Source organism: Ochlerotatus camptorhynchus, unplaced genomic scaffold (genome assembly GCF_037179485.1).
Source record: "Ochlerotatus camptorhynchus isolate MF236.1 unplaced genomic scaffold, CSIRO-AGI_Acam_v1.1 ptg000108l, whole genome shotgun sequence".
NCBI lineage: Eukaryota > Metazoa > Arthropoda > Insecta > Diptera > Culicidae > Ochlerotatus > Ochlerotatus camptorhynchus.
In genome coordinates, this window is record NW_027040598.1 from 1,663,056 (window position 1) to 1,684,515 (window position 21,460).

At 39.1% G+C, this 21,460-nt stretch overlaps 1 protein-coding gene across 1 annotated transcript in view; it reads right to left on the minus strand.

The window, feature by feature from the left end:
• The window catches only part of LOC135699415 (uncharacterized), a 50,436-nt gene extending 28,976 nt beyond the window's left edge, over positions 1-21,460 (minus strand). The window contains exon 1 of the mRNA XM_065219676.1: positions 20,684-21,460. Within this exon, the coding sequence (XP_065075748.1) occupies positions 20,684-21,215 (532 nt within the window). The 5' untranslated portion in view covers positions 21,216-21,460. The remainder of the gene's footprint in view (positions 1-20,683) is intronic.

A 21,460-nucleotide genomic window follows, 5' to 3' on the forward strand; every position in this document is an offset into this window, starting at 1 on the left:
GACCAAGTCACTAAATAGTGACTCGCTACCAGCCCTGTAAAAGGGACTTGGGTTATGCAAAGAGAAAGAGAGAGGGAATGACAACTAAGTTAACCTCAGAAGCCTTACTTTTTTTCTAATAGCTGTACTGCCGTTCTACGCATATCAGTCCCATGTTACTTTTGGACGTTTGTTCATAAAACAGTACTTTTTTTAGATAAACTTTCGAATGAAAATAGAAAAACTTGAAAATTTGTTCTGGGCTTATTTGAAAACAATATCATTATATGAACATCTGGAAAATGTGAAATTATTTTAAGAGTGATATATCATGGAAATTTCAAGAGCTTCAATTAACTGCGAATATTAAACTAAGTTTTTTTTTATTATTTGATAAGGCTCAATCGAATTCACTTTAAAGAGTCAAGAATTCTTGTTTATTATACAAACCATTACCATTAACCGAGTACTTTCTGGGCGATCAGATAACTTCAGAACAATCCCATTAACTTAAGGAAATTCGCGGTGGCTTACGAGGAGTTTTATGATCCGAAAACTTCAGAAGCGCCAAGGAATTATGAATATATATTAGAAAATTTGCCGGAACATTAAGGGGGTATTCCCAATCTTTTGCCTTTTTTCGGCCTGTTTTTCAATTATTTTTTTTCAAGGAAAATGAATAGTAATGCGCCTAACTCTTTGGGATTCTTGTTTATTGAACATTAAAGTTTACAAATAAAATTTTTTCGACATAAAAAAAGACATTATTGACGTCACAAAATGGCGGCAAACAGACCCCTGTTCGCCGCAAACGCCTGGACGGGCGAAGACTTTTCTCTGGAACGGCTTCATCTGAAACAGATTTCGTGATGAAATTAATAATCTGCATAAGATTCTCTGGAGCTTCTCCCGTTGGCAGCAAAAAATCTAGCAAATTAACAAAATGGCGGCCATATGAAAAAACAGGCGATTTTTAGCCCGCTTTTTTGCAGCTTTAAGGTGCTTCAAACAATGTTAAATGTTAATATTTTTGGCTGAAAGTGGGAGAAGCTCCAAAGAATTTAATAAGGAACAAAATTCGCAAAGATTCAAGTCAATATCTCTTATAGTTTCTGAGAAAAATCTTCGCCCGATAAAAAAAATGTGGTTTCGAGAAAAACGCGTTTAAAGTTTTGACTTTAGTTAAAACCATTTGGGGGTTCTTACCATTAGTCAGCTATGCCTGAACACCGAATTCGCTGATCGGAAAACGGCTTGGGGGGATGAAAGTATATAGTCTAAAGTACAAAAAAACGTGAAAAAAAAATTTGATTTTTTGAAAAAAAAGATCGGGAATACCCCCTTAAGCAAATTTAGAGAACGTCAGGAAAGCATAGAAAACTTCAGGAATGTTCCCAGATAAGGCGATGCTGTCGACTGGAGCAACATTCAACGTAATTGAAAGAGTTCAAGCGACCGGCCAGAAGTTTGTCTACTTTTTGGGAAAATTAGTGATTTAAGGCAAAGTTTCGTGAGCGCTTATAAAGTTTATGAAACTTAAGGAATTGTGGAAGCGGCGCCGGTATTGTAGTGGTAAGCGTGATTGCCTCAAACCCCAAAAGGCCTGGGTTCAATCCCAGTCGGCACCGCCACGATTTTCTGAGGCATAAAATCTCTGATCACGCATTCCTTTGGGAAGTAAAGCCGTTGGTCCCCGGTCCATGAATTGATGGGTCGATAGGTTGGGTCCAGGTATGGGAGCTGCCTCCCTGGTGTCGGTAGCATTAATACTGTACAGAAAACAAGATCGGCGGTTAACAAATCAATAGAAATTGTGGAAAAATCAAGGCAAATCTATTAATTTCAGTAAAATTGCGGGTTAACGGCGCCGGTGGTGTAGTGGTAAGCGTGATTACCTCTCACCCCAGCAGGCCTGGGTTCAATCCCAGTCGGCGCCGCCGGGATGTTCTGAGGCATAGCATCTCTGATCACGCCTTCCTTCGGATGGGAAGTAAAGCCGTTGGTCCCCGGTTCATGAGTTGATGGGTCGATAGGTAGGGTCCAGGTGTGGAAGCTGCCTTCCTGGAACGTCGGTAGCATTGGTGCTCAGCACGGAAAACAAGATCAACGAAAAAAACAAACCAAAGGAAAAAAAAAAAAAAAAAAGTAAAATTGCGGGTTCTTATAAAAAATACTTAAAAATTCAGGGAAGCCTTTGAGGAAGTTAATTAGTGTCGATTGAAGGAGCTTAAAGAAGTACCAGAAGTGCAGAGATTTTTTGAAACATTCCGAGTGTTTTATAAAAGTCTATGGAATTTAAGGGAAGATCCGAGAACTTCTGGAACTTTCGTAAAATGGGGGAGCATTTCAAAGAAGTTTAGTTAGCTCCAAAAATAGGGGTCATATCGGGAGGAGTTCAGTTCTATTAGTTTCAGAAAATAAGCGGGAAATTTGAAGACGTTCAGGACTTCAGAGATGTTAGGAAAATTATGGAGGTCTTCACATAAGTTCAGAAGTTCACGGAAGCTTAAACATTTTTAGGACAGTTCAATCAAATTCAGGGCAGCACAACACGCTTCATGAGAACTGCAAACACTTTGGAGGGGTTTTGATAACTTCAGGATAAAGCAGAGAACCACAGAGCAGTTCCGTTAACATTAGAAAAATTGCATACATTTTAAATAAGTTGCGAGAACTTGAGGGAATTGTTAAAACTTAAGAGAGGATCCATTATCGTACGGAAAATTAAGGAAACTTTGGGAAGTCCGATAAAGTGCAGGGAAATTTATAAATATGACGAGAAGTATCGTGAGTATCAGGCTAGTGTTAAAACTACAAAAAAAAAACTAGTTTCTTCTTAAGTCTTCTAAAAAATAATTTGCATTTCTCCTCACAAATTCTTAAGATTTTTGCTCATAATTTGTGTGGCATACTCCCCTGGAATTATTTTCCTAATTCCTTTGAAGATCTCCTGGGATTATTCTCAGATTTAATTGTAATCCTTCTTTATGTGTTTCGGATTCGTTTTCTCAAACAAACGTTATGAAATTATCCTACGAATGCGCTTGAAATTTTCCTCTGAAGTTCACAGGAGTTCTTCTCCACAGAAATTCGAATGAGTTATCATTAAAATTTACTTTGAGTTCAATTTAGGGTTTTCATGAATTTATACTCAAAACTATCTTAGGCTTCTCATGATATCTAATATTCCTCAGAACTATTTTGAAAGCAGATTTTACTTGATGTTTTCTCATTTAGAGTTTGCGCGTCACCGTGTTAATTTTTGATGCACCACCGGTATAATTTTGATACGTCGACACTTATAAATTTTGCAAGACGTGTTGCTCGTCAACCACTGGACAACATTATATACCAAAAGGGCAAAATTACTGATATTTTTTACCATTTACCAGAACTTTGAAATCTTTCAACTAGTTCAGGAGATACGACCAGAACTGATCAGAGCCAAGAGGCGACATAATAAATTACATGAGAATTCTAGCACAAGATTAATGGAAGTCATATTGAGTTACCAGGACTACATTGTTCACATCCAGACATGGTGCAGGTACCAAAGCCAATAATGAGAAGCTTAGTCCAATAATAGATCAAAGCCATTTTTTCGTTGGTGTTGGAAATAATCAAATGTCCGGGCTAGATTGTGACATTTGCTTAAATCTATGAAATCACGTAAGAATTCGAAACCCGTTGCAAGCAGCCTCGTCAAGTGGCGAGAAGCACGTTCAAATGTGTTCCCGCGGAAAAGTAGAGTAAACAACCCCATTTCCGGCCTATTGAGCACAACCCGCACTTAGTCTTTCTTAATCTAGCGCAGTTTAGCACCAAACGGAATGTGTTATAAGATTTGATAAGATTTAAGATTTGTAAGGTAAGATTTGATAAAGAGAAACCAATCGTTGAGATATTGTCAAAAGTGTAACACTGCTTCTTGACGCCAAACTCGGCCTACGGATTCTAAACTGGGCCTAACGCATTGAAACGCCAATGAATTCACTTCGGCCTATCGAATGAAGATAAAAATGGATTCGGTCGGAGCACTTCTTTTGTTTTTGGGAATAATGGGTGCAAACCTTCATATCACGCATTCTCATTGACTTCGTTCTTATTAACTAAAGTATCATACCAAACGCATAATTGACTTGTTAACTCTGAAATCATGGATTTATTTAAAGTTTTCTGCTCGATAGGCCGAAAATGGGTGATAAGGCTGAAGTAGTTCTCTACCCTAATATATATATAAAAAAAAAAACAATATAAACATATATACAAACATATTTTGAGATTGCATTCAAATAACCGGTTATTTCCCGATTCGTTTCGATTCCCGGTTATTTCTCAGTTCTCCTGGTTTGCCCGATTGAGTGGGATTTGATGGTTACGCCATTTGTTATGCGGGTAACTACGTGGTTTATGGACGCACCCCACGTATCTCAGGCATGCTTTATTGTTCAATTATGAAATCTACTTGAAAAATGTAATGCAAAATAAGCCTAAAATACTTGGCCTCTCTTCGAAAAACAATGCTATTTAAAACTTCTCTCCCCTGTGGCGTCGCCTTAACCATAACAAATCTCAAAAATATTGCTGGCAATTGATAAATATCAGTAAAACTCAGCGACGTTTCCTTAACCTCAATCTACCTGTGCACCAGCTCTCAAAACATAAACAATTATCAAAATATTGCTGGCAATGGATAGATATGAAGTAAACTAGAAGATAAAATGTATTTTTCAACCGATTCGTGTATGAATATGGCATTAAATCTGGTAAAAAGTGAGGTTACGCGACGCCATTGGAACTAGAGGATTCTGTGCATTTTGCAATCGATTTGAACGTAAATATTGCTAGATACCGTGGACCTCCGCTAATATGAACGACACTTCCGGAGAACTTCGAGATTAGGGCGTAATTGCTTTTGAGCTTGAGCTTGAGCTTGATTGACCGCCCACGGTTGCTACTCTGTTATTGCCAGATCAGCTGTAATTACACAGAGAACCAATAGACGATGCTTGGGACTAGCAATCATCCTCAATGTGTAAAAACTGGTGATCTTAAATTAGGCAATACCAGCGCCGGCCGCGCCCGAACACAGGTCAAGAAAGGAATGGGAAGGATTGTGTTGACATGACACTCGCTTTGATGGAAGCCGAGAACACCTCTGCACTTCCACGAGGAATCACTGGGATGTTGGATAAGAGGGTTGGGTTTGCAGCAGGGTTCGTTTTGGTAAACGATAAGCTGAATTGATGTCCTAACGATCATATAACGCGAAGGAGCTTGGGACTAAACCCACGGTCTTTTGCTCAGTAAGCAAAAACGTTTGCCACTAGGCAGACGAGCTCCTTTTTAATCATCGAGTTGCTGTTATTACCATGTAGTCATGTTAACAAATAAAACGATTGACGAATCTTGAATGTGGATGGGCCTGAGATTAGACTCATGATGTTCTGCTCAGTAGGCAAAAACGGTTGCTCTAAGGCCACCGAGCCCCTCATATCACATAATACCGTTGCTCAAATTTGTGTATCCATTCAAAACCGGAACCAACGACAACAAACGAGTTTCGCAAAATACACGATACACAAGCGATTTTACCATAAATCTCTTTGATATGTAAGGACCTGGGACCGCGTTTTTCTGCTCAGTAAGCAGGTCACTGTAACCGACGATCTTTCAAATCCGAAAACTAAAAACTACGAAAAAGTACTTAGGCCTTCATTAAGCTCCACTTTCACGCGACGTTCAATGACAGGGTCCTATCCAGGATTACATCTGAAAAATCCAAATCTGGCCAACGCCCACCTTAAACCTGCTCTAATCCACCTGAAATGACTAACGAATTGAAGACTTTGACTACCCAGCCATGCAATAGTCTCATTCCGTGCCTTATGGCAACTTGATGATTCTATTGCGCTCATCGTCTGGCACCACCCAGGGGAGACTTGGTCCTGTACCCAATGCTTAACTAATCTCCATTCCACTCAGCTACTCGTAATTTCTTGTGATATAGTGGGCGGAATATTATTATATGAGACAATTCAATGCAGACGTCTTTCCAAATTTGGCAGATCGACAGGTAATCGGTGAGCACAGTTACATGCAATGAAGATCTCTAATCTTTCATAAAGTAAATTACGAACTAGAAATAAATCAATTATTTTATTCCCTAATTCTGGCACTTTGCAAATTTTCAATATCTTGAACTTGTACATGGAATACGAGACTTTAAGAATTGAATATTTTTACATTTGGACTTACTCAAATTAAGTAACTTTATTAAAGTGAGAAATTAAGTAAGTGTTGAATTTCAACATTCAATGGATTTGATTATAAAGCTGTTTCTTTAAAACTGATTGCCATGTCATAAAAACGTTTGGGTTAAGTGCTACAAAAAAGCGATTTGTTTAAGGCATTTAAAAAAACTTTTTTTATTAAAGTTAAAGTTTTGAAAAAAAAGAACCTGGAAAACTCAGGTAATTTTATTTTGAAAAATGAGTAGACACCATGTAGATATAGAAAGACGATAAAAATTCACAAAGCAAAGATGATCAATCTCGTAATAAATTCACACTCAATTTTATTGCAAAATAAGCCTAAACTACTTGGCCTCTCGCAGCCATTTGTAGCAGACGTATTATACTACATGTTCATTTTTTTTTTAAATATTCGCTGAAAGTGGCCTCAACTCCATTTTGTAAACAAACCTTGTAAGGCCATTTTTTCGCGAACCGAAACCTACATTAGCAAACCTAAAATACAATCGGGTAGAGGAGAATTTCCCCTACCTTTTCATTTTGTTGGTTTGCATTGGTCGATTTAAACTTTTTATCACCCATAAATAGCTCAAATTTATTAAATAAACTTAATTCGAAAAACGAAGCAATTTAAAACTTCTTTCCCCAGTGGCATCGCCTTAACCATAACAAATCTCAAAATATTGCTGGCAATTGATAAATATCAGTAAAATTAGAGGATTCTGTGCATTTTGCAATCGATCTGAACGTAAATATTGCTAGATACCGTGGACCACTGCTAATATGAACGACAGTTCATTCAGATTATCGGGGTTCATTTTTAGTTTGAACTTATAGTAACCCTATGAGCATAAGAAAATCGTTTTTCTGGTAACCTTATTTGCTGTTTTGTTTCTGTTTCTGCTATCCGTTTCACAATATTCCATTTCGCTTTACTCCGTTCCATGACCTAATTGACGTTTGCACCAGTTTCAGTTTGCACGGCGTGCTAATTGCGGGGTTCAAATTAAAAACGGTCAGATTACCGGGGGTTTCACGTTTTCAAAGTTGGTGCACTGGTAAAAAGTTAGGTTACGCGACGTCACTGCATCATGGTGGTTTTAATTTATTTATTTTCAAGATGGTCGCCAGAGTCAAGCATTTAAGGCCTTTTGATTTTGATTTTGATTTATTTTTGTTTGAATTTTATGCGAGTCTCTAAGTCACTTGGGTATCCACCATATTTACGTGTTAGACGTGAAAAAAAAAATCGTTAAATTTACTTGTTTTGTCCAGATCCGAACATGTTCTGGCTAACCCCAGAGGAAGTGGCCATTTTATGACTTGGACCAAACCAATCTTCTTATTCTTCCTCGCATTTCAAGCTTATTGCGTATGGCATATTAGCTTATTGCGTGCTCTCAACTTAGTGTTCTAGGTGCAATTCCACAGTTATTAATTTAGAGCTTTTGATGCCTGTACCATTTTTGCATTAGTATAATTGTGTGGCAAGAACAATTATACTCTATGCCCAGGGACGTCGAGAAATTTTCCAATCCGAAAAATTCCTAGACCGGACCGGGAATCGAACCAAGTCACCTCCAGCATGGCTTGCTTTGTAGCTGTGCCTTTACCGACTGAGCTAAGGGAGGTCCCGACCAAACCAATGCGAGACCTGAAATCTCATGAGGATTCAAAAACAAGTGCAATGATGGTTATATGAAGTAACCAGGATCACATTAGACACATCTGGATATGTTCCAGGTGCACCTTGGGTAGTTTACAGTTCTTTTCGTGGGCCAAAACCCATCATACGATACATGAAATTATTACGTAAGAAGGGTCACATCTCACCATAAGTGGATAAATTCTGGTTCTTTTCCTCTAAAAATTCACTGAAGCTCCTTTCCATTTTATCTCAATTCACGTGAATTCTGCAGAATTGCCATGCAATTGTTTTAATGTTTTCTTTAGGATAATCTTGGAGGTCTCCTCTGAATATTTCTTAAAATATTCTCTTAACAACTTTTTTCGAGATGCCTTTAGAATTATCCTCGTACTTGTATGTTCAATTGAAATTGATTGAGGAATATTTCAAAAATAAAATTAACTACCCTTTGTAGAACCTAAACAGTGACTCAAAATAAAAATCTCGGGAAGCACGGAATTACGAGATTTATAAATGTATTTCCCGGGACTAGGACAGTGGCCATCCTGGCTCTACTTAGGAGCACCATAAATTGATACATGTGCTTTTTACAGAGTCTAAGAATAATCTAGAGCGAGTTTGCCACCCCTTGTCACCCGCACCAAATGCACGCTTCTGTCAAACACTGAGAATCCCGTTCTAATCGCAGCGCCCTGTAGTCGATTTCAAGAGATAGACCGTCGCAACTGAAGTAGCTAATGAATCATAAAAGTAAGTCCTGCAGGGCAAACGACGACAGCGTCCTGCTAGAAAAAAACAAACCGACTATAAATCATCTGCAGAAACTAATCTCGTCAGTTACTAGAACGGACATTCCACGTCGCTCAAGAAATAAATAATATTGCAAAAAAAAAACGGTAAAGTTTACCTACTTAACAAAAATGCCAAATGTCGTCCTAGAATCCCGTGTAATGAACGTACAGAAAATACGCATCACATCGACGACGACGACGACGACGACGAAAGCGGGCCAGCAAAGACGCACATGATGACGTCTGGAGCGGTGTGTGAATGAGGCGTGGAGAGAGCTGGTGCAAAACTGTATCAAACAGAAAACCATACACACTATCCGGACTCAACTCAACTACCTACCCATAAGTATAGATATAGAGCCATTGGTTGTGTTGTATCCACGTTGTATGGATCCATTCTATGCCAGTCAGTCAGTTAGTTAGTCAGTCAAAGCTGACGGGGGAAGGCTCGTCGAGAGGCTTTGCACGTATACTAGATGTTGGGAGTAGGTGGGTTGATGGTGGATGGAGGTAATTCGTGCTCGCGGTGCGCGGGTGGAGGCGGCTTGAGTCATGATGGAAAATTTTACACACTGTCTTGCGCGCCCTTCCGCTGCTGCTGCTGCTGCTGCAGTTGTATTTAGGTATGTACGCCGCATCGAGCATCGCTTGTTCTGACACTGACTTGACTCGGTGTCGATATCTTTGTTTTGGATGGGGTGCAGCATTCTAGAATTAGATGTGGGATACCGTTAACCGAATGTAAATCTCTGCAATGGGATCGGAGACGGGGTCATTGGAACCAACTCATAAGTGGTATAAATTACAGAGGGGGAGATTCGGTGACACTTTGTTTTTGTTGTTGTTGTTGTTGCTGGTCGATGGTTGACACCAGGATTACACAGAGAACCCACAGTGGTGCATAGAACTAACATGGATATAGAACCGCGTTGAACTGTCAACTGTTTTACGTTCTTTGTATAAATTCGCAGTCATAAGCCCCTGAGTTGGCTTCCGTTGCGATGTTATGTAGCATTCCAATCCAGCATTTTTTATCACTATTCTTTCGTAGAGGGTGGCCACCTAACCTCCACTTACGTTCTTCAATTTCTGTTGATATCGGGTTCTGCTGACATCGACGATAGAGCTCAGCATGCAAGATCCAGTTGTGATCCAGTTTTACTCTTGAGTGTTCTTCACTGATACAGAACCGATTTCATGTTGGAATTGAACATCATATTGAAGAGTTTTGAATGCCTTGCTATTACAAAAAATAACGAAAAAAATGATTCAGTAGCGTTTTTATAGAACTGCCGGACTTTTCCTTTCGCACATGCCGCCATACTTTGCAATGGACAATAGACGGTTATCAAGAATGAAAAATGAAAATAAGAATAGCCTGTGTGAGCAACGCACTCAGAGAAAAGAGTGGATCACAGATCCTCCCTGATATGTGATCCACTCTTTTATTTGAGTGCCGAGAAAAAACCAGGAATTTCAAAATCAAAATTCACTGGTCAATTTTTATATTGAAATTCCCGGTTTACATTTCAAAAAATATCCGGTTTATAATATTCAGCAAAAACCGAGAGTATTTAATGATTTTATATAAACTTGACCAATTGCAAATTTGGGGTAATATTTGTGGGTAAACAAGCTTCAATAGCAAAATTACAGGAATCATTTTTCAATTACACATCCGTTTTACAGTCATCCATTAGCCATACAGTAATGACTCGATTTTGTCAGCCCCCCTTTTGAAAATCTTTTCTAATATTCAACGAAGCTCATGCGATGTTTCAGTGGTCTTATTGCATCACACTGTTCCTTAAACATTCATCTTGGCGATGAATTAGACAGATTTGGAATTACGGTTATTTGAAATTATTTAAAGATAAATATGATACGGTTGACAAAATCGGGTCATTACTGTAATAATCACGAATTATTCACTTCAGCGTATAAGCCAACTGGAAATGATCCACAAATGCGGAGTGATTGTAAAAAATATATATCAAGTATCAAGTAAAAGATTTCTTAATTCAATCTCTCACTCTTTACAATTCGGACCTATTCAGCTCAATACCGTTCGGCTTAGAGACCATACAAATATTCCATGACTCAGTTCTAACCCTAATAAAAAAAACTACAAGGGACAGCCCTATGGGGTTGTACGCAATGGTGACGTAGGACTACGTGGTCTTATATAATAAATCTTATTTGTTAACTGCAGCAGGAGCTTGTGTTTTGTGTAGGAATAGGAATTTGAGCGGGGTTCTCTCTGTTTATACTCTTTAGTATGACACGCTTGATATAGATGACCCACAGAGAGTCACGAAGAGCTACTGATTCCGATCAATAGCGGTGCGGCTTCTTCCTACTTCTATGGGTGCTCACAGTGATGGAAAAGTTCGCGAAAACTCACTATGACTCGCGAACTTTTCCCTTGGTGAACTTCGTGAAATATCGCGAACTTTTCCAACACTGGGTGTTCATGTGGGCTGCAGCTCGCTGCTTGCAGGCAGCCTTTCGTTGTGTACTGGAGAACACCACCACTCACCATGCGGTGATTGAATAGAAACCGTTTGGTGAGACCGGATGGAATTAAACTTTGAAATCTGTGTTAGGGAAATCGCTTTTCGCGATTTTCATTATCATAGCAACAGTTGCACAATCGAGCAATTTTCAATACTGACATTTTGAAAAAAAAAATGACAAAGTTTTAAATTTAACAGATGCGTAGAAATATAGCTGATCGATTGGTGATAAAATTATTGAAATTGGTCCAGGGGCAGCTGAGTTATTAACGTTCAAAATCTTTCATAATTTTGTTACATGTTCAATTTTCGGTTTTCACAAAGTGTACCTCCATATATAAATTACAGACGTAGTTCTACGTCAAAATACCATACTCGAACGATAACACAAATGATAGAACTATTCCACAAATGGTTTGGATGATACCCTGAACACGTCGTTAAGCAAAATAACTATACAAATTTCATTAGGGAAGCTTTGAAAAGTGATACAAATTGATTTTTCTTAGTATCCATCTATTTAGATAGTATCAATTATTTTTGGTTAACCAATATTGTTAAGGCCACTAGGCCGAATGCTATTGAGCTGCATCGAAGGTGGCCATCAGTGTTGGCAAAATCAGAAATCAATATATATTTTTCTGCTCTCATGCGCTCGCAATATCACGCGTGATATTAGAACAAAATATCATGCTTGATATTGATTTTACAAGCTCCTTTGATATTGCGAGACTATTCACAACATGCAAAAATCAAGCTGAGAGTTGACTCGACACAAAAATGATTCCGTTGCACATCGTTTTCTTAGAAAAAGAAAGTATAGTTTGCTATCTCTTTTTACTGTTCACCGATGGGCGACACGAAGTGACTGCTGCCAGCCGTTATGGAAGTTTCGGTTGCTTTCGGGTGTAAAGCAAAAATCATTAAACTCAATCTCACCACAGTTTGTTGAGATTTGCAGCTGGTGAGTTTTGTTAGCTTGATATTCCGAGCTGCGATATCACAGCTTGCAAAATCAACCGCAGTTGTTTGCTTGTTGATTTTTGTCTACGAAAATCAAGCGTGATTTTGGGCGTTTGTGAGATTTGATTTTTTGATATTTTCCCAACACTGGTGGCCATTGAATTCAACAAATTGAATTCCCGTTTTTTTCCCGATTGCCCATCATAGTTTTCCCGGTTTCATATAAATAGCTAAATATAGTAAAATGAAATATTCTAAAAGACTCCACGATTGCATCAAACTATTAATTTGTGTTCCATAGTTTAAATGGGTTTCCCAGGTACCCGGCTCAAGCTTCTGTTGGCTGCAGTGGCTCTTCTTTTCCTTCTATCCCTGAATAGTTAGTGCGTATAAGCAACAATCAATACGAAACTAACGATTTTAAATTGGTTCACTACTTGACTAGCCTATTGGTCCCAAGCAAACGATTAACGTACCCCATTCTAGTCAAAATTCTAGTACTACACAATGTTTGATTTGATTCGCTATGAAAGTTTGACAGATAAAATGAGAGGTTAGTGGATTTTCCTATGTTTCGAGGGGTGAATCGATTAGCTTGGGACCGAAAAGAGTACCAGAGCTGAGCCAAAAAGTTGAGTACGTTTCTTCTGGACCTACTAGTCTTAGAGTTACCTCTATGGTATAAGGGCGTCTATATGATGTTTTGTTGTACCTGTTGTGGACATTAGTACATCCTTTTCCTTAAACTTATTGAGGACGCCTTGTATTGCCTTAAAAGTAATCCTTTTTAACACTCCGAACACGATTCTTCCGGTAAAATTGGAAATGTGTGAAAAATCATTACTCATTGATTAGTTAACCAAAACCGAAGACATCATATCAAGAAGACTGGCAACTTTGCCAGAATCCAAGAGACAGATACAATAGCGCTACTTTTGAGTGAAGGTGAAAGCAACGTATATAAAAATGAGCAAATACACAAACCTTTCTTCTGAGGATGTAATCTTTGCTATCAAATTCGTTCGAAGCATTTGCCTTTCCGCGGCAGATGACGTGATTGTACCTGTCTCATAGCGTTCGTATGAGAAAATGGAAGAGTTGCCAGTCTTCTTGATTTGTTGTCTTCGCCAAAACTCAAGTGTTTGACTTGAAATTTTTAGGATTATCACTGGAATCATTTAGAAAAATTGTCAAGATCTTTTGCATGACAAACTTATAAGACTCTGGGACTTTGCTAATTTCTTCAGCTCTTAGACTTGATTTTTGTTTTCTCGTACAAAGGGAATGTTAAGAATTCCGAGCTTGAAGGAATATTCAAAATATCGAAGTTTTTCTATTAACAGAATTCGATTAATAAAGACAAAAATAAGCATATTTTAAGGTTCAAGTCAGGGTTGCCTCCACCCACTTGCTAAGGAAAAAGGTTTTTGGAATTATGTAATCATTAGATGTTAAAGTGATATGTTGTACTTCTACGTTACAAGAAAAAAAGAGATGAACTAGCCTATGGCTAAAAATCTCTTTAATAAAGAAAAAAAAAAAGTTACAAGAAAAGGTTCGAAAGTATGTGTTTGGCACATAAAACCTGACAATTCCGCTTTCAGAGCGCCGCAATCAGCGATTTTATGATTCGTGAGCGTTCACTCAGAGTGGGACAGTTTTTCACATTCTTAAACTTTGCAAAATTGCTGGCTTCAAATATGGTGTACTTCAAAGATCTTAGTTTAAAAAAATCCTCTTGGACTTGAACACAATTCAGGGGAAACATGTCCGAAGGGTATAACTCGAACGTCGATTTCTCTTGAATGACCACACACCCACGGAATATGACTACATCAGCTCATAGAACAAACATTAATTAATTAATTTATCTTTATTAGGGAGGCTTTCAGCCTGGGGCTGGTTCGCCTCCAAGAACAAACATTTTTCTGTCAGATGATTTAGTTAGTTTGAGTGGGTGTGTTGTCATTCGTAAGAAATCGACGATCCAAGTCATTGTTTACGTTTCGAGTTAGACCCTTCTGACATGTTTCCCCTGAATTTTGGCTAGAGACTTATGTTGAGGATGCCAAATGAATTCTTCAATTTTGTAAAATTTATCGGTTTTTAAATATCATCTGAAAGAGCTTCGTTTTCTTTTTTTTTGTAATGCGTTTATTTTCCAGGCTCACTTGCCGTAGCTTTGCGCAGCCGATATTCATCGTTTAGATTACAAAATTACTTTAAACTAACGTTAGTAAAGCGGGGGCCGATTACTCGCGGCTATCTCGAGGTTGGGGGTAACAAATTATAGCAAACGGATGGCAGGGTAGGGATTGAGAACACAAGGTTTTTTCGAGCAATGTACTAACTACTCGAACTAAGTGACATACTGGAGGAAAAGACGAACATGGGAGTACACCGTTGGGAAGCTAACAACTTGGGAGAACACAAGATGACACTAACTACTAAATCCTCAAATCGATCCGTTTCAGAAACACATACATTAAATTCATGTATTCGAAATCTCGGCTAGCCAAGACATCTCTAACGGGTATCGCGGGTTGTTTTCCTCGGGCCCCGAGGGATGTGGATAACTCAGATCTGGCAACACGGTGTAAGGTACACGACCAAACAACATGCTCGATATCGTGATAACCACTGCCACACGCACATAAATTGCTGCCTGAGAGCCCAATTCGATAGAAGTGCGAGTCTAACGAACAGTGATTGGACATAAGCCTTGACATAACGCGTATAAAGTTGTGGCTCATGTTCAACCATGGTTTGTTCGACACCTGTGGGAGAATAGAGTGTAACCCCCTTCCCAGATCAATCTCATTCCATTTTTGTTGCCAACTGATGAGGACTTGCTGACGAGCAATGGAGAAAAATTCGCTGAAGGCGATTTTTCGCTCGAGAATATCGTCTTCCATAGCGCCCACCTTAGTCGGCGAGTCCGCTTTCTCATTACCCGGAATTGAGCAATGAGAGGGGACCCAAAATAAGGTGATAGTATAGGAGCAGTTGGATATAAACCACTCAGTTTAGATCGCATTTCAGGCAGGAAATACGGGGAGTGCTTCATCGGCCTCATTGAACGAATAGCCTCAAATGAGCTAAGACTATTCGTAAAAATGAAATAATGGTCAAAGGGTAGTGAGGCAATTCGCTCTACTTCCTAAAATATAGCTGCTAGTTCCGCAACGCATAGGAGCATGGTTTCTGCAGTTTATAGGAGTCGCTATGAAATTGTTTAAATACACCAAATCCAGTGGAAGTATTTATGGTTGACCCATGGTGGTACTTGATTGCAAAAATCGAGGGAACAACCATTGACCGATGGTGATCTGGTATTCCATGGATTTCTTGCATCATGGTCAGATCAAAATTTACAGAGGAATTTATAAGTCTTGAAAGCAAACACGATTAGAATTTAGTAATGAAGCGTTAACCTCCAGCGTCATGTACTCGTAGTACAGAATCATGACTCTTGTTTGAGGATTTCTGTCGAACAGCTTCTCAAAGCTTCGTTTTCTGAGCACAGAGATATTTTTTTCGAACCCATAGCCATAGAACCATAGCCCATAACCCATTTTTAAATCAAGATTTAAAGCAAAATAATAACTTCACTGTTTGACACTAAACTAACAAACTGATAGCTCACTCCCATAAAAGGAACAACGAGGGATACTAAGATGTTGATATTTGCAAATGTAATCGTACCTATTTAGAGTACTTCCAGTGTACCAAAATTGATGAAATTTTGGATTTAGATTCCATTTTTAATGCAGATTACGAATATGCATTTACTTGATAATAGCTTCTTTCATCGATCTTTGTGTTGAAATAGCTGTTACTTAGACTTTTTCAATGGAATTTGACTATACATTTTAGGTATTTCAAGACCATTGTAAACATTATTACAGCTGAATTCTAAGGTAGTTCTGAAGAGACTATTATTTGGATTATGGACTTTCAAGGAGCATTCCTAGGGAATCCGAAATAGGATTTAAAGTGAATTAAATAAGGCAAATTTAATGATGATATGAGTACAATCCTGAAATTACCAGCGGCCGAAAATCTCTTAAATGTTGATCGATCAACTCAATACCAGAGGAAGAAAATATGGATAATAATTCCAAAAGAAACTGATTCTTAATAAAGCTCTAACTATTATTTGCAGAATTTTAATCTAGCTTGAAGAAAATTCCTACAAGGCATTCCTTTTCATTGCAGTATAAAAAAACCAAACCCGAAAGCTGTTGAAAGTCTTCGAGCACGTATTTCAGACAGACAGACAGACAGACAGACAGACAGACAGACAGACAGACAGACAGACAGACAGACAGACAGACAGACAGACAGACAGACAGACAGACAGACAGACAGACAGACAGACAGACAGACAGACAGACAGACAGACAGACAGACAGACAGACAGACAGTGGCTAGAGGCGAGTAAGGTTTTAGTGGTTAAGAGTCCCACACTGTGCCAGAAGGAGAACAAACACGCAACACAGGGACAGGCCGGGCTTTTGAAGCTTTCCTTACTGTAAAAAAAAGACAGACAGACAGACACTAAACGCGGCACTCTTCGGCAGTTTTAGCTTTTTGGCGAGATCGCGTACCGACAACGTTGGATTTTGCTACCGTTCGTACAAAATGCGTTTGCGAACTTCCACTTGATTCGACGTCATTTCAACTGAACAAGAATGTTAACATGTTCTACCACGAAATAAAGTGGAAAGCTTCAGCTGTCATGTAAATAAAACGTTTAAGCAGTTCGTGAAATATTTCAAAAACTACACTGAAGGAAAAGTGTCTGAAATTTAACGTGGACAGACTGACGTTTATAACACGCACACTTGCGTAATCCCATTTCAAGTGCGAAGTTTGTTAAACGCTGTCCAGACTGGAGAGTTATATCATGTTATAACGGTTGTCAAATAATTGCAACACAGAAACCACCATCAAGATAGCGCTATAACATGTTATAACTCTGTAGTCTGAACGTACTATTATCCTCACTTTCGATTCTGCCAAAACAATTGGTTTGTTATTGTTATCCTCACTTTCGGTCCATCAATACTCGTACGCATAGAATGGACTTCTAGTAAAGGGTTTTCCAATAGGGATTTGCTAACTTTGACAGTCCATTGCGACTATGCTGTTGAAGCTACAAGTCTCAAATTAGCTGTCATTTTCATGTTTTATCAAAGTAAGTGTTCTTTGCGAGCAATGTTCTGAGCGCTTCGTCAAATTTTACCTACAGAAAGGACCAAGGGACAAGACAGTTTTTGATCATGAGTAAAATTAGAAATACTCAGAGGGAGAGATAGACGGAGAAAACAAAATACAATTCGGCAGCAGGGATTTTTTCCTAAATTATCTTGCAACCCTTTCTAGAAGCTAGCATTTCAAATTACTTGTATTTTTGATTCGATTTACATGCAAAATAATAATTGATTGCATCGCAATATTTTGCACATTTCTTGGTGCCATTCATCAACCAACGAAGATCAATTAATCAATAGAGTTAGAATATTGTTTTTGATTCCAAAAACTAGTTGAATTTGAGAAGCACACAAAACATAGAGGTGATTTAATTTCTGTTCGATTGCAATACCCTCAAATTTATTCTAGTAAGAATAAGAAATCCCCGGAAAAAATCTAATTGGAATGTTCGATTGGCTCAGATTTTGACAGTTCATTTGGCTCAAAACATTTTCTCCGCATATCTCTATCTCTGAGTATTTCTAAGTAAAATCAGAATTAATTTTGAGCAATTTTGAGGAACTCTGAGTAACTCACGTCGATCAACATCAAACACACATAGCAACCTGATTTTTGTGTTGAAATTTGTCATCATCGGTGGGTTGAAGCCGATTTATTTCACATATTTCAAGCTGAACATTGCATTAGGTCCTAAGTAACATTGATCGATTCTCTTCGTCGACTTTCTCTTTTGTAATAACTTGAGCACAAAACCGTTTTTTGTTGTGTTTGTCGTACGTGAGACCGCGTGCTACCTTTTAAAGTAGTTGTGATATCTCGATACCTTTTTGGCATTTTCTTATTAATTTTTATATATGGATGTTGGATTTTAGTGTTCGTGAGATTGCGCTTGGAGATCTCTATTAGATGCTATATAAAAGCTTCTTTAATGGATATGTATGCTGAAAATACTTTGGAATGTCTTTGCAAGGCCTTGGGATTCAAAGAGGATACAATGTAGCGTAGGACCTCATACAATGTTCAGCTTGATTTTTCAACTGTAGTTTCATAAGAAACTGAAAACTAGTGCTGAAGTTCTTCCGGATGTGATACTTGTGGTGCTGTTGAGAAATTTGCTGGATTGCATAGCTCTGTCCAGGATATCAGTGTTACAGAATGCATGGATGGTAACGATGATCCAAGATGACAACCACCACCAAGTCAACGGATACCATCTTCAAGCTATTTTCATCAACACAAAGAGAAGCCTGATTAAGACCGCTCTTCGCTTCAGATACAAGTAATGGCGTTGCGAACTACTCAGAAGATCTACGACCATGTGCTACAACAACAACAGTGACCGAGGAGAATCAAAACCTGATTGAGCGATCACGTCAAGTTCCAGGTGTTCAAAAGGCTATTATCGATGAGATGTTTGTCTTTTTCGATCAACTACCAGCGAACAAGCCGTCCGAAATGATACCCAACCCATTCCAACCGCTGCACGCCTCACCTTATATGGCTTATGGGATATTGTCAAGTGGTATCGCCTGCCTATGCAGCACAATCTAACAGTATAGGACAGAAAGAAAGTATGAATATGCGTTTGAATCTACTTGGATTAATCAGTATTTGTTTCATTAGTACAACAATGCAAACCTTATTTATCTATAGTTATTTCACTTTAAGTGAAAATTTTGAGTTCTACCCCACACCCATTCTGGTCTAAATATCGTATGTATCCTAGGGGCTGTCCATAAACTACGTAGACAGTTTAGGGGGGGGGGGGGGTTGACAATTATCCACGGTCCATACGAATTTTAAATTTTTTGTATGGGCGATTGTCTACGCAGGGGGAGGGGGGGGGTCAAGAATCCCAAAAAACTGTCTACGTAGTTTATGAACAGGCCCCTACCACTTCTAGCGCACGGTTACACTTCCTTCAAATCCCCTCTTGATGAATTCTCGCCTACCCATTCTTGTTTGCATCACCGGCCTCGTAATTTCGATGCTCGCGACTAAGTTTAGATCTGCAAATTCAGAAACTTCAGCTCTTCAAAGTATGTAGAACTTGCTTCGTCGAATTCCATTTGTTAATAAATTTGAGATTTTCTGAATCTGTTATTAAAATGCTGGACATTTATCCCTGAAGGCAAAGTGCATCGGAGCCACTTCTTATATATAGAGCTCGCCGGATAAATCTTCTCAACTTGGCTCAAAAGACATCGCGGCCTATCCTGGAACACCCACTGAACATGCATCGATGTCTTCCGGAATTGCCTCAAAAGGTCCGTGTACTTTTTGCCCGTCATTGAATCTCCTCGAAAAACTTTGAACATCGTCCTAGAAGTTGTTTCTAGATACCCTAAACAGAACTTCTAAGATGATGTTCTAAGTGGAAATTTTCATTATTTCTAAAGTATTGTTATCACTAACTCCCTAACTCTAAAACCATTATAGACGTACTGCTCAGTAAAATTTGGAAATGCATATAAAAGGGGAGTCTATGAGCTTTTGCGTTTCTCTGTAAAATATGGCTTATGCACGATCCAGGTTCAAAAACACATTCAACTCCTTTCGTGGACGTCATTTCACTTGAATAGCTTCATGTCATCATAAGAGGCTCGGTTTCCTGGTGGCGACCGTTTTTGCTTATTGAGCAGAGCTCAAACCCAGCCTCCTAAAGAACTGTGAATCGGTAAAATTTACTAGCCAAGATGAATTTAGATCTTATTTTTTCCTTTCTATTCATCGTGGACATGCAGAAATACCGAAAAACTTGTATGCCGTACCTGACCGACGCCATTATTGATAAAGTAATGCGCCTCAAAAACTTGTACAGTGAGAATTGTTCAGCTAAATCCAAACTACAGTAATTTGGTTTATTGTGCAATTTTGCTAGCTTCGTCAATCATGGAGTAGGAACTACGATATGTGCGGTCATTAAATCTCAGCCATCATACTTCATGATAGAACTGCATACAATCACATAGAAATGTTCTAGAATTCTTGCATGAATAAATTATTTTCAAGAGAATCTTGAAGGATGTCGAATGTCTCAAAATTAACGCTCCAAACCTTCTTCCGACAGAACTGTAAACATTCCAACCTGAAGCGCCCGCAAATGAAATGCTTGAAAACTTACTGAGGCATTATAATCAGTCGATCAAAAGAACCTCGAACCATGCCAGTAGGAATACAGGAATTGGTCCTACGGCGGAGATTGCTACGCCAAGTCATAGGCACCGTCCCCACCCCACTTTGGGTGTTCGACTCGCGCGGGGATAATAAATAAAAGATAGGTATTGCTGCTGGGTGAAAAAATAAGCCGTTTACCATTATCAGCACGGGACGACATGATGATATCCTTCGCCGGTGTGTCGCATTTATCATTATTTTTAGAGAACGACGTTTTCGCGGCGCTGCTGCCAGTAGTAGTGTCTACGTGATTTTTCGACGCCTTCTCACCCTTCTGTGACACAGCCGTCGCTGCCGATGCCGCCGTCTCCTCCTCCACCACCACCACTACCATCGTCTTGGATGGTTTGGTTGTGGTTTCTATTGCGGCCAAATTCGGACCAACCGCGGCGGATGACGATGATAAGTTTGTTGTTTTAATACGACTAGCAGCTTCCGCTGCCACGGCCACTTCCGTTCCCGTGCAGGGTTCTATCTTCGATGCACCACCAATAACACTAGCACTATTATTATTGCTGCCAGTGAACTTTTCTTCCTTCTTTTGCAGCTGCTGCTGCTGCGTACAATATTTACTACACTCGTTTTTCGCCACTGAGAGCGCTCTGTCCGACACTATTTGGCCACCATCGGGGCCGGGCTTCATCGTAGCGCACTTTTCCACTGGTTTCATCGCGGGTCGAAGCGGATTATTATTTAGGGTCGCATTTTCTGCGATTCCATTGCACTTTTGCACTTCTGCTGCACACCATTGGATGTTTCACTGTTTTTTCTGCTGCTGCTATGCATATTCCTTTTTTTCTGCACCACTACTGTACCGATATTTGATTTTATTACACAGCACTCGCGACACTCGCTCGCTAGGTTTTTAGCTCGACCGAACAATCCGCGACTCGAAGGAACGAAAATCGTAATGGC